Below are 13,426 nucleotides of genomic sequence, written 5' to 3' on the forward strand. Positions count from 1 at the left end.
AACAATCATGGGAAATTTTATTTCATAAGGTAATTGTTTTGGAAAGTTATCAGCCACTCACAATAGGGGTTTAGAATGAAAGTGCCACCTCAACCATAACTAAAATAAAAACAGCTAATGAATAAGTGCTTTCTGGCAAGAATAAATGAAAACTGCAATGCCTGATGTGGACAGTGGAGAATACATAAAGGCATCAAAGTGAGTAAACATCAAATGAAAGATTATCCATGTGGGTGAGGAATCCACTCCAGAAAGAGACTGAACCTGGAACCTCAGTAACCCACAGAAGGAAACTATTTGTTAAGCTAAAGGGAACTCTGCTTTCTCTGTTATTGGTAGTCTTTTCTGAGATCCGTAAACAGCAGTCTGTTCCACGGATTCCTTTTTCTTCAGGGGTCTCATCAAACTGCTGACCAGTCCCAACCTAGTTTATCTGATAAAACCAGATGAGATTAGGTATATTCAACCAGAATATTTTGATAATTTCACATACTCAGGTACTGCCTTTTCATTGGTAACTATACGTAACTTCCATAATTAATTAATCTTAGATTGTCTTTATACTTGTACAGTATATCTACTATCTTGTTATTTGAGTTTTAGATTGTTTTAAAATGTACAAATGGATACACAGATGACAAGTTGTTAAATTGAAGAGTGCTCTTGTGACAAGAAATGGGTGTTGAGCAGTGTTCAGCCTGCATATGAGATCGAAGTTCTTTAGAGGATATATACAGCACACTATAAACTTGCTCAATGATACTAAACAAAAATCACTTAAGGACCGAAAGATTGTCAGAATCAAGTCAACCCTCTTCAAAAAAGATTGTACATCTGTGAACACTTGGACTACAGCACTTTAGTGCATGATGAAATCAGTAAGGAAAGTTATGTATTGTGCATACCGTTTATACATATTAATTAGTTTTTTAAATAAATTTCTTTCATAATCAGATTTCTTCAAAGAAGGCAAAATGGACAGTCCACATTCAGGACTACATACTCTTCAAGTATAATGCTTTAAAATAAAGCTTTATGTTTTACTTATTTGAGCACTGAAAAGCACTGGAAGTTTTTTTATGCTCCAGCTATTCAGATGATGGATGAATGGATTTTCTTAACATTGTCCCAAAAAATCATATCTGGGTTAAACCCAAACATTAGAAGTTTCACTACAAGCAGTGATTTTTGGAGAAAAGCTATAAGCAACTGAAAAAGGAAGTTAAAATCTAAATGGCATTTCAAAATTAGCTATAATACGACTTGGTAGAAAATACATCAATGCTAAAACAAGTTATAAACAAGTTTCACATAATCCAGGTAACCACAAGATTATATAAGTGTCCAAAACTTCTTTCAAGCATATGTTGCTGGCACTCTTCTATTTTTTCTTCCCAGTCCAAACATGGCCCATAATATGCATCCTCATTCTGGGCTTTGGAAATTTTCCCTTTTTTAGCACTTTTATCTTAGCACTTTTTCTCTACATCACAAATGGCTGTTATCATAGATAGAAGGCACTGTTATCCTCTGAGCAGAGAGCAAACACTTCTCTTTCACTGCTGCTTGGAGTGTGAAAATCATTTCCAAACCAAGGTTTCCTCCATGCTAGTGCATTCATCTTGCTGCCCTACCAAGTGATTGACTCAGCATGCTATTACTAATAGGAATATGGAATTAAGTTACAAAGAGGTGACGTTTTTGAGGTTTATCAGAATTTGTTATGTCTGTGTTTTTATTTTAGTGCACCCTTACCAAAGGAAAACAACAGCATATTGGCCCCAAAGTGCTTTTGAACTTATCTTTCCCTCTGTTCTTCTCCCTGCTACCCAGGGGCAAACACAGCAAAAAAACAAACTTTATTCCCATGTCATCTGGTGCTCTGACTTCCACAATTCAACTGATCACCACAGCTGCAATAAATAAAACGTCTGTTCAATAAGTTTTGATGCCAAAAATTATTCAACATTCTTTTGGCTAGGCACATAGACTGTTGGAAAACAGCACATCTAACTTATTGCCTCTTCCTTGCAATCAAGATTTCTAAGTAATCACTGGAAACTAGGTAGGGGAAAATAGAATGTGAACAATGCCAATCCCTTTGTTTTAATTTACAATTATTAATTTAACAAAACAATGGAAGTATAATTAAATCTGAAGCATCGTCAACTTGTTAGCAAGAGATGAAGATGAGCTTCTGAAATGTGCAAGAAGCTTTATTTTATATATTTATCTGGATTTTTTCAGAATGTGATATTTGTAATATCTCTTGCTTGCTCACACACATACAGGCATTTTTATTTAGCATCTTGCTGGATATACATCTCATGGGACATAAGGGCCATTCTTTGATAAGAACTTAAATGGTCCAGTTGTAACACTAGATAATATACTGTACTATGATCTGAATTATAGGACCAGCCTTATTAAGGAAGAAAGAAATTATGGTGTGATTATTCCTCTTGGTTAAATTGTTTGGTATAGTCCAAAAGTAGTCATTTTAAATGTATTCCTTCGGAATGAAAAAAAAAACGTGTTTTCCTCTTTTTTTCTTTCTCTAGGCTGAGGTTCAGCTATGCTATCTGGAAGCACAAAGAGATGCTGTTGAACAGATGTCCTTAAAGCTGTATAGTGAACAGTACAACAGTAGTAGCAAGCGAAAGGAAGAGTTTGCTGATATGTCAAAAGTTCACACAGTGGGAAGTAATGGGTAGGAAACTATTCTTTTTGTTGTTTTATTCTCTCTGATCTGTGCTTTTTTACATGGTCTTCTTTCTTACTGCTATGCTAGCCAGGACTTTTCCTCCTTAACCAAGAGACAAGGTAACATGCTATGTATATTTATTGTCCTATTAATTAATGCAAAAATTAATGAGTTCTGGATAATTTAATCTCCATGAATTGCTTCGCTCCTAGAGCTACCTAACTTTTTTGAATAGCAGCACATTATCTACATGAGAAATTTTGCGTACCCTTAAACTTCAGCCTTTACTAAGCCTGTTATGTCATGCTTTATTTCTCTTTATTTCTTAATTTCTTCTGATGCTTTCAGATTTCCTACTATGTTTTTTCCAAAGACTTCCATGACATGTCAGTATCTTTTTATAACAAACTTCCTTAGAGACCATTTTACTAGATCCTTGGTAGGTGAATGGGAAGCCTTTCATTTCTGGTTTAAATATGGCCCAGTTCAGAACTGACTGAAAGCTATAAGTACTAGAACTGGATAGGAAATATTTGATTGAACGTTGTTTCATCCAAAATTGCTGATTAGTCAAAACCAGAACTTTTAGTGAAAATATAGCTGTTTTGACAGGAAGGTTTCTCAGATCCAGAATGGAATTTTTGGTCAAAATGATACCAAGCAAGTATCCAGAATAGTTTGGTGATTAGGGCCCTGTGAGGTTCAATTCCCTGCCTTTCCACATCCTGGGTGAGTTCCCTAACCACTGGAATGTCAGGGCAGTTGTTCTGACTCTGGGACAATCAATATTTACAAAAAGAAAAGGAGTACTTGTGGAGCCTTAGAGACTAACCAATTTATTTGAGCATGAGCTTTCGTGAGCCGTATGGAGTGGAAATCTATCAACTGCATGAAAAAACTTGTACAGATACAGACAGACATCATCTTCCTTTCCAAATGCAAACAGATGGACATCGTACCAAAAGGACTGAAGGTAAAAAATCCATTACAATCTACATACCACACAGACTATGCTGACAGCTTGTGCCACACGCTCTCAAAGAAACTGAGGAATCACCTGATCAACATCCTCTACAGCAAACAGGGAAAGATTAAGAATGAGCTCTCAAAAATGGATACTCTCATAAAAAAACAACCTTCCACACAAACTTCCTCGTGGCTGGATTTTACTAAAACTAGACAAGCAATTTACAACGCACACTTTGCTTCTCTACAAAAGAAAAAGGACACTAAACTTTCTAAACTACTACATGCTACAAGGGGCCACAGCAATGGTTCCCTCAACCCACCCAGCAATATTGTTAACCTATCCAACTATACTCTCACCCCAGCAGAAGCAGCTGTCCTATCTCGGGGCCTCTCCTTCTGCCCCTCCACCCCCACGAACATGATACAATTCTGTGGTGACCTAGAATCCTATTTTCGACGTCTCCGACTCAAGGAATATTTCCAAAATACCTCTGAACAACATACTAATCCACAGATGCCTCCCTACCAACACTACAAAAAGAAGGATTCTAGGTGGACTCCTCCTGAAGGTCGAAACAGCAGACTGGACTTCTACATAGAATGCTTCCGCCGACGTGCACGGGCTGAAATTGTGGAAAAGCAGCATCACTTGCCCCATAACCTCAGCCGTGCGGAACACAATGCCATCCACAGCCTCAGAAACAACTCTGACATCATAATCAAAAAGGCTGACAAAGGAGGTGCTGTTGTCATCATGAATAGGTCGGAATATGAACAAGAGGCTGCTCGGCAGCTCTCCAACACCACTTTCTACAAGCCATTACCCTATGATCCCACTGAGAGTTACCAAAAGCAACTACAGCATTTGCTCAAGAAACTTCCTGAAAAAGCACAAGATCAAATCCGCACAGACACACCCCTGGAACCCCAACCTGGGATATTCTATCTACTACCCAAGATCCATAAACCTGGAAATCCTGGGCGCCCCATCATCTCAGGCATTGGCACCCTGACAGCAGGATTGTCTGGCTATGTAGACTCCCTCCTCAGGCCCTACGCTACCAGCACTCCCAGCTACCTTCGAGACACCACTGACTTCCTGAGGAAACTTCAATCCATCGGCGATCTTCCTGATAACACCATCCTGGCCACTATGGATGTAGAAGCCCTCTACACCAACATTCCACACAAAGATGGACTACAAGCCGTCAAGAACACTATCCCCATAATGTCACGGCTAACCTGGTGGCTGAACTTTGTGACTTTGTCCTTACCCATAACTATTTTACATTTGGGGACAATGTATACCTTCAGATCAGCGGCACTGCTATGGGTACCCGCATGGCCCCACAGTATGCCAACATTTTTATGGCTGATTTAGAACAACGCTTCCTCAGCTCTCGTCCCCTAAAACCCCTACTCTACTTGCGCTATATTGATGACATCTTCATCATCTGGACCCATGGAAAAGAAACCCTTGAGGAATTCCACCATGATTTCAACAATTTCCATCCCACCATCAACCTCAGCCTGGTCCAGTCCACACAAGAGATCCACTTCCTGGACACTACAGTGCTAATAAACAATGGTCACATAAACACCACCCTATACCGGAAACCTACTGACCGCTATTCCTACCTACATGCCTCCAGCTTTCACCCTGACCACATCACACGATCCATCGTCTACAGCCAAGCTCTACGGTACAACCGCATTTGCTCCAACCCCTCAGACAGAGACAAACACCTACAAGATCTCTATCAAGCTTTCTTACAACTACAGTACCCACCTGCGGAAGTGAAGAAACAGATTGATAGAGCCAGAAGAGTTCCCAGAAGTCACCTAATACAGGACAGGCCTAACAAAGAAAATAACAGAACGCCACTAGCCGTCACCTTCAGCCCCCAACTAAAACCCCTCCAACGCATTATTAAGGATCTACAACCTATCCTGAAGGATGACCCAACACTCTCACAAATCTTGGGAGACAGGCCAGTCCTTGCCTACAGACAGCCCCGCAACCTGAAGCAAATACTCACCAACAACCACATACCACACAACAGAACCACTAGCCCAGGAACCTATCCTTGCAACAAAGCCCGTTGCCAACTGTGCCCACATATCTATTCAGGGGACACCATCACAGGGCCTAATAACATCAGCCACACTATCAGAGGCTCGTTCACCTGCACATCCACCAATGTGATATATGCCATCATGTGCCAGCAATGCCCCTCTGCCATTTACATTGGTCAAACTGGACAGTCTCTACGTAAAAGAATAAATGGACACAAATCAGATGTCAAGAATTATAACATTCATAAACCAGTTGGAGAACACTTCAATCTCTCTGGTCACGCAATCACCGACATGAAGGTCACTATCTTACAACAAAAAAACTTCAAATCCAGACTCCAGCGAGAAACTGCTGAATTGGAATTCATTTGCAAATTGGATACTATTAATTTAGGCTTAAATAGAGACTGGGAGTGGCTAAGTCATTATGCAAGGTAGCCTATTTCTCCTTGCTTTTTCCTACCCCCCAACCCCAGACGTTCTGGTTAAACTTGGATTTAAACTTGGAGAGTGGTCAGTTTGGATGAGCTATTGCCAGCAGGAGAGTGAGTTTATGTGTGTGTGTGTTCCCCGGGGCAGGGCGGGGGGGGTGTGAGAAAGCCTGGATCTGTGCTGGAAATGACCCACCTTGATTACCATGCACATTGTAGGGAGAGTGGTCACTTTGGATAAGCTATTACCAGCAGGAGATTGAGTTTGTGTGTGTGGTTTTTGGAGAGGGGTGAGGGGGTGAGAGAACCTGGATTTGTGCAGGAAATGGCCCACCTTGATTATCATACACATTGTGAAGAGAGTGGTCACTTTGGATGGGCTATTACCAGCAGGAGAGTGAGTTTGTGTGTGTGGGGGGGGCAGAGGGTGAGAAAACCTGGATTTTTGCAGGAAATGGCCCAACTTAATGATCACTTTAGATAAGCTATTACCAGCAGGAGAGTGAGTTTGTGTGTGTATGGGGGTGGGGGGTGAGAAAACCTGGATTTGAGCTGGAAATGGCCCACCTTGATTATCATGCACATTGTAGGGAGAGTGGTCACTTTTGATAAGCTATTACCAGCAGGAGAGTGAGTTTGTGTGTGTGGTTTTTTGGAGGGGTTGAGGGAGTGAGAGAACCTGGATTTCTGCTGGAAATGACCCACCTTGATTATCATACACATTGTGAAGAGAGTGGTCACTTTGGATGGGCTATTACCAGCAGGAGAGTGAGTTTGTGTGTGCGGGGGCGGAGGGTGAGAAAACCTGGATTTGTGCTGGAAATGGCCCAACTTGATGATCACTTTAGATAAGCTATTACCAGCAGGACAGTGGGGTGGGAGGGGGGTATTGTTTCATGGTCTCTGTGTGTATATAATGTCTACTGCAGTTTCCACGGTATGCATCCGATGAAGTGAGCTGTAGCTCACGAAAGCTCATGCTCAAATAAATTGGTTAGTCTCTAAGGTGCCACAAGTACTCCATTTCTTTTTGCAAAGACAGACTAACACGGCTGTTACTCTGAAACCAATCAATATTTAGTTATTTATACAAACTAGAACAGCGCCAACAGGAAAGATTGGGAGAGACCACCCTGAATTAGGCACATGAAGGATTTGAACTTGGGTTTCCCTTTTCCCAGTTGGCTGCACTGACCAACAGACTATTCTACTACAGGCACACACTCTGTCTCTCCTTTTGGTTTTTCATGAAAATTCAAAAGGTCTCAGTTTCATCCCAAATGGTATCTATTTGGGAAAACTATTTCCCAACCAGCTCTAATAATTACTTTAACTGTTGTTTGTTGAGATTTCTGTGTCTAATGAGTTTGTCATCTGTCTGATTCCATGCCAATAATCTCTTCTCCAGCAGTTCCCACTGTAGATATATCTTCCACATTTACAAAGTTTGCATCGTCACTCATTCCTACTATAGACAGTCCCCCTTGAACAGGCTCCATAAGGACTTGTTTCAAACTTCCACTGATACCAATGGAAAAATGCCCTAGCTCTATCCCCATGATCTGAATATTTCCCTCCCCTGTAGTGATGTCTAGGTCCATAGCTGATCTACCTACTGCAAACACTCTGGCCACAATCCATGGTGCATAGCTTTGTCAGGGCTAACTTTCACAGGGTGATGCAACATGTCTCTAATTTATGGGCATTCCTATGGTGCTCCTCAACATAGTACCTTATCATAGTATCAATGGCAAGCACTGCACATGTAAAAGACAAAATTGTACATATAAATGACAGCATTTTAGATGTTTAACCTCTTGCTTAACATCCATAAGTCAGCTATTTAGCAATTAAGATTGGAATTTTCGAAGGGGCCTACAGAACAAAGGGCGCCAGTCTTCATTGACTTCCATATCAATGGGCTGTGGAGTGTCTAACTCTCTCAGGCCCCTTTGAAAATCTAACCCATGAGGTCTGCCCACATTTGATTGCAACTACAAGATTAGGAGCTGTTTTTTAATATTTGGCCCTCAGTGCGCACATATCCAAATTTTGTGCTTGCTATTGATACTATGATAAGGTACCATGTCGAGGAGTAACATGGGAATGCCCATATATTGGAGACTTGATGCATGGCCTTTGGAGCCTGTTCAGGGGAGAATGCCTACAGTGGGAACAAGGTAAGAATGAGGACTTGGTGAATGGGGGAGATATATCTACAGTGGGAATAGATCAGAAGTGATTAGGTGCAGGGAAGAGATGGTTAAAATGGAACCAATAAGGTAGTATCTACAAATTGGAAAGTCTCTGAGGTGGGAGTACAAGGGATTGGGGAATGTCTGCAGAACAGGAATAGTTACAATGAAAATGAGGAGGGATCAGTTAATGTCTGCATAGGAATGGCTATGGAGGGAATGAAAGAGAAACGAATGGGGATCTGCTGCAGAAGAACAATGGCCACCATGGGTGTGGGAAGAGTTCAAGAGGAGTAGTAGGGACCAGCTGCAAAATGTTGATACTTACATGGGTTCAGATTCTGAACACCCTCAGAGTTGGTGGCGTGATATCAGAGTTTTAGTTCGGACCCATGTTTACCGTGTTCAGCAAACTATTGCACATGTCTCAGGACCATTTCTTGCAGCCCTTTGGCAGTAATCATTAGACCGTAGTTAGGACTGCAGGATCAGGCTTTGAGTGCATTGACTGAACATTATGGAATGCTCCAGATATGCACAGAATTTAAAGCAATGTTATTTTTTAAAGCTGTTATGGTCAGAAATTTGATTTCCTCTATAATACTTCAGTAGCATGCTTATGGAAAGGAGATCCAACAGATGACTCAAAACTCGAAAGAATTTTTTATCTGGTTGGATTTTTTTTTTTTTTTTGGCAGGCATACTACTATGCTTACAGTACTTCTAAATGCCATGTGAGCTATGCCATCAAAGAAATAATACAATCTGGAGGTATGTGTTAAACATGAAAAAAATGGCTGATGGAAATAGCTCCACATTCTTTTTTATTTATTAATGGCACAGACAAGCTGGTTTTCTCATAAGAAAGGTGCTCATGAATTTTCATTCAAAATAATAAATTGATGTCCATACTTTAGGAAATATGTTTAGGGTTCAAGGGATAAGCCATGCAATTCTGCATATCTTATTTCCTGTTTACCAAGTTAAAATATACCTTAATGTCATTACAAACACTGTGTTGCTAACATGACTTTAGTCTATTAACCATAAAACTATGTTGAGGAAGTTTTAGTTATTTGTTCTTTAACACTCCTTGTTGCATTCCTCTTGGAAACCTTTGGGTACCTTTTATTGGATGAATATTTTGGACCAGAAACACTTGCTCTACATTTTTTAAAGTAATCAGTGGACTTAGTTAATGCACCAAAATCAAGTCATTTTTGTAATTCCTGCATCTAACAGATATACAGTATTTCAGAAGCTGAGCTTCTCTTGATTCTGCCTCAGGCAATGTGAAAAATTACCTGCTGCACATAGAAAAAATGGATTCTGAATATAAAAGGAATATTCAACCTAACAGAAATATTGACAGCTATATTTTAATCTTAACCTGTCGCAAAACCTAAATTTGTCCTATTTTGTTAAATTCTGTTATCTTATACATTTTTATCAAATTAATAATAGCTTATACATTTTTTAAAAATTGAATATCTTTAAAAGCAATGTTTTTTTTAACAATTCATAGTTACATCAAACCATATTTTTGACAATTCAAAACTAGACTTCATAATAATTAAACATAGGTTTGCATAGCAAAATTTAGACCTTGGTCCAGATCTGGAATTTGAAGCCCCGAGTGTGCGAGATATGTTTGGATTAGAATTTTAATTCTGCTCATTAAATTAAAATTCTGATCCATTTATGGGTTTTGATTCTGAAATATCCATGCCATACCTACTCTGCCAAATGAGTGGAGTGTTTGGATCCAGATTTTGGTTCAACCCATCACTAATTCTTGGGCTAGTTTCTCAGCTGATGAAAACTGAGAAGACCTTGGAAGCCAGTAGAGCCATACCAATTTACACCAGCTGAAAATCTGGCCCCTTGCCTGATAAATTATACATCTTTAATAATCCGCATTCTACCCTGTCATTTTTTATGAGCTGGGATAATTTTTTGAGGAGATATAGTGTCAAAAAATTGAGTATTGAAGATACAGAATGGTTAGGCAGCTCTCTGAGGTTTAGGTAAGGATTCTATTTCACTGCATTCTGAATACCATGGACTTTATTCATGAAGATTATAGTTTTATATTAGTGTGACGGGCTGCCCCACCCCCTTTCTGGATGCCACCTGATGTACTGGGGTACCACTGAGCCCACCTGCTCCACCAGTCTGGGTTCCCTTACACTATCCTGCTGAGCCAGGCCTTCAAGCTTCTCCCACATTCATACAGGTAGGGACACACCCAGCTGCAGAAAGACACAGACACTGAAATCAGCACTGTATGGGAAGGCTTCAACTAAGGAATTGCCCAGCACTCAAGTGCACACCCCCTCTAGAGTGTAAACCCAAAATTGTATCGTCTTGTGCTGCACAGAGAACTGTACAACATAAACTCATGATAGTCGCTCCCTCCCTCAATGTGGAGGAAGATATACACAGCTTTTTGCCTCCACCCCGGTTATGAATTCCACGGTTGTGGTTTTAGAGAAAACAAAAACACGTTTGTTAACTACAAAAGATAGATTTTAAGTGATTAAAAGGGATAGCAAACAGATCTAAGCAGATTACCCAGCAAATAAAACAAAAATGCAATATAAGCTTAGATACTAAAGAAACTGGTTACAAATAGTAATTTCTCACCCTAAATGTTGTTTTAGGCAGATTGCAGAGTCTCTTGAAGGCAAACTGCTCTTGCTTGCAGTTTAAAACTCCAGGTATTTCTTTCACAGGCCAGACACCTTCCCAGCCTGGGCTCAGTCCTTCTCCCCCACTTTGTCTTTGTTTCTTTGATGTTTCCAGCAGTTATTCTGGGCAGGGATTCAGTAAAGAACCAACCCTGATTATGTCCCTCACCTGCCTTAAATAGGCTTTACATATGGCAGGAATCCCTTTTTTTCCCCAGGGTGGTTCCTCCCCCTTCAGTGGAAAAATACTGGTATTTTATCATGGAGTCCAGTACCAGCTGACTTAATCACATGACCCTGCAGTGTCAAAACAGTCATGAATCAGAGGTTGTTTGTAGCATCCCAGGAAAGCATTCTCAGGAAGGTGGGAGATTAGCATGTTCTCCCTAATAGTCCATTGACTGGTCCCCAGCTAGCCAGCCAGATTGATTGCATTCTCTGTGGTGGGCATTCCCCAGGTGCAAACACTTCTGTAAAGTACAGAAATACAGTGTAGTAGAGACGTATAGTCAATATTCCTAACTTTAGATACCAAAATGATACATGCATACAAATAGGATAATCATATTCAGCAAATCATAACCTTTCCATTGATATCTCACATGCCTTATCTTGTACAAAACATATCATAGTTATGCTGTAATCATATTATAACAATATTTCTATGAAGAATATGGGGTGTTGTGTCACAATAAGCTTAAAAATAAAGGTCCATCAAACACCTCATGAGAGGTTACAAATGCCCTCAAATTCTAATGAAACTATTGTTCTTCAACCACAATAACTTGATTGTTCATGCCTGCTCTTCTTTATAATAGCACCATTGCTTACCTTTCCAAGACAGGAACTTTGACCTCATAAATTATTAAGAGTATGCTAAATGTAGTGGTTTGATCTAAAGAGATAATGCAGAATCAACACTTGTGCATTACACAATACTTTCTTAGTTGTCTTGGTGGAAGTAATATTACAGAGGACTAAATGCTTCCTCCGCCCTTCCTTCCTTCCTCTCAAAAGAGGGTGTTTCACAACACATTACTATGTCTACATACATTCAAAATCACCTTAGATATGGTACACTCATTAATGGTAATTCAAACTACAGTAGCGTATACTACTGTATTTTTGGTATTATTATTTCTCTTGTTCCTTTGTTGCAGGAATTCTCACTTTATAACATTAATGAAAAAAATGTAAAAAACTAGATAAAGTTTTTAAATATCTGAAAAAATTAGCCTTGGTAAGCAATATTAAATTCAGGGGCAGGAACACACACGGTCATACACTAATTTGACCTACAATGATGTTTTTTTCTTCATTTCTATTAATAAGCTTTTCGTCAGTTACAGATTGACAAGTCTTGAGGATTCCTTTTAAGGGGTATTTTTTTGACAATTTTGCAGTTTTTCCATGTATACCTTCTTTCTCATATCACAGTGTTTTAGAAGAATCTATGCTTTACTTACTCACTAGGTTTTCAATAGAGAATCACATTAATCCTTTTAAGCTCCTTATTCTAATGATTTATTTTGTTGAAAACCATAGTGATCCTCCTTTGAATTTTAATGATTGCTGGCTATTCAAAGATTCATTGTTTTGACTTCCTGTCCTTACCTTTGTTTCTTACATGTCTGTAGGGAACACCTGTCTAATACTGTATCTGGCCTTAGTTCTCACTGGCTCACCATATTCACTCAAGCCTATCCTAAAGCGTTAAGTTGAAATGCTAGCTATTCATCCATGAAAATAAATGTAGGATATATATTTGCAGAGATAGGCAGATAGACAGCAGAAGGATGGCTAAATGGATTGAGTCATTTTTCTGTGAAAGTAATATTTTTGGTATGAATAATAGTATATCATGATCATTGTAGAGAAGCTTGTTAAATATAATGTTAGCACTTTAAAAACCATTAGGCAACATTATCTAAGGGTTTTTTATTTCTACATTTTTGCAGCAAGTACAGTATGCTTACAGTTGTCAGAATCTAGCATCACTTGCCAAATTTAGGTCATGTCACTGGTTTAAATTGGATTTCAATTTTCATTTGCGTCCACTCTCTATAAATACAGACTGTCTCTTTAGAAATATATCTTGGAATATCATGAGTTTTCAAGAATATATTATTCTAATACACGATTTTAACAACTAGACTGTATTTATGCATAATACATTTTGTTCCTTATCTACAGCCTTTTGGACTTTGATTCAGAATACCAGGAGCTCTGGGATTGGCTGATTGACATGGAATCTATAGTGATGGACAGCCATGACCTGATGATGTCAGAGGAGCAGCAGCAGCATCTTTACAAGGTTAGAGCTACCGTTACTGCCTTTACCTAGCTATAGAAGATCTGATT

The 13,426-nt window shown here is 39.4% G+C and overlaps 1 protein-coding gene across 1 annotated transcript in view; it reads left to right on the plus strand.

Moving 5' to 3' along the window:
- AKAP6 (A-kinase anchoring protein 6) overlaps positions 1 to 13,426 on the plus strand; it is a 295,294-nt gene that overhangs the window by 197,101 nt on the left and 84,767 nt on the right. Inside the window, exons 7-8 of the mRNA XM_077819992.1 lie at positions 2,562 to 2,710; positions 13,259 to 13,379. Of these exons, the coding sequence (XP_077676118.1) occupies positions 2,562 to 2,710; positions 13,259 to 13,379 (270 nt within the window). The remainder of the gene's footprint in view (positions 1 to 2,561; positions 2,711 to 13,258; positions 13,380 to 13,426) is intronic.

This window comes from Eretmochelys imbricata, chromosome 6 (genome assembly GCF_965152235.1).
Source record: "Eretmochelys imbricata isolate rEreImb1 chromosome 6, rEreImb1.hap1, whole genome shotgun sequence".
NCBI lineage: Eukaryota > Metazoa > Chordata > Testudines > Cheloniidae > Eretmochelys > Eretmochelys imbricata.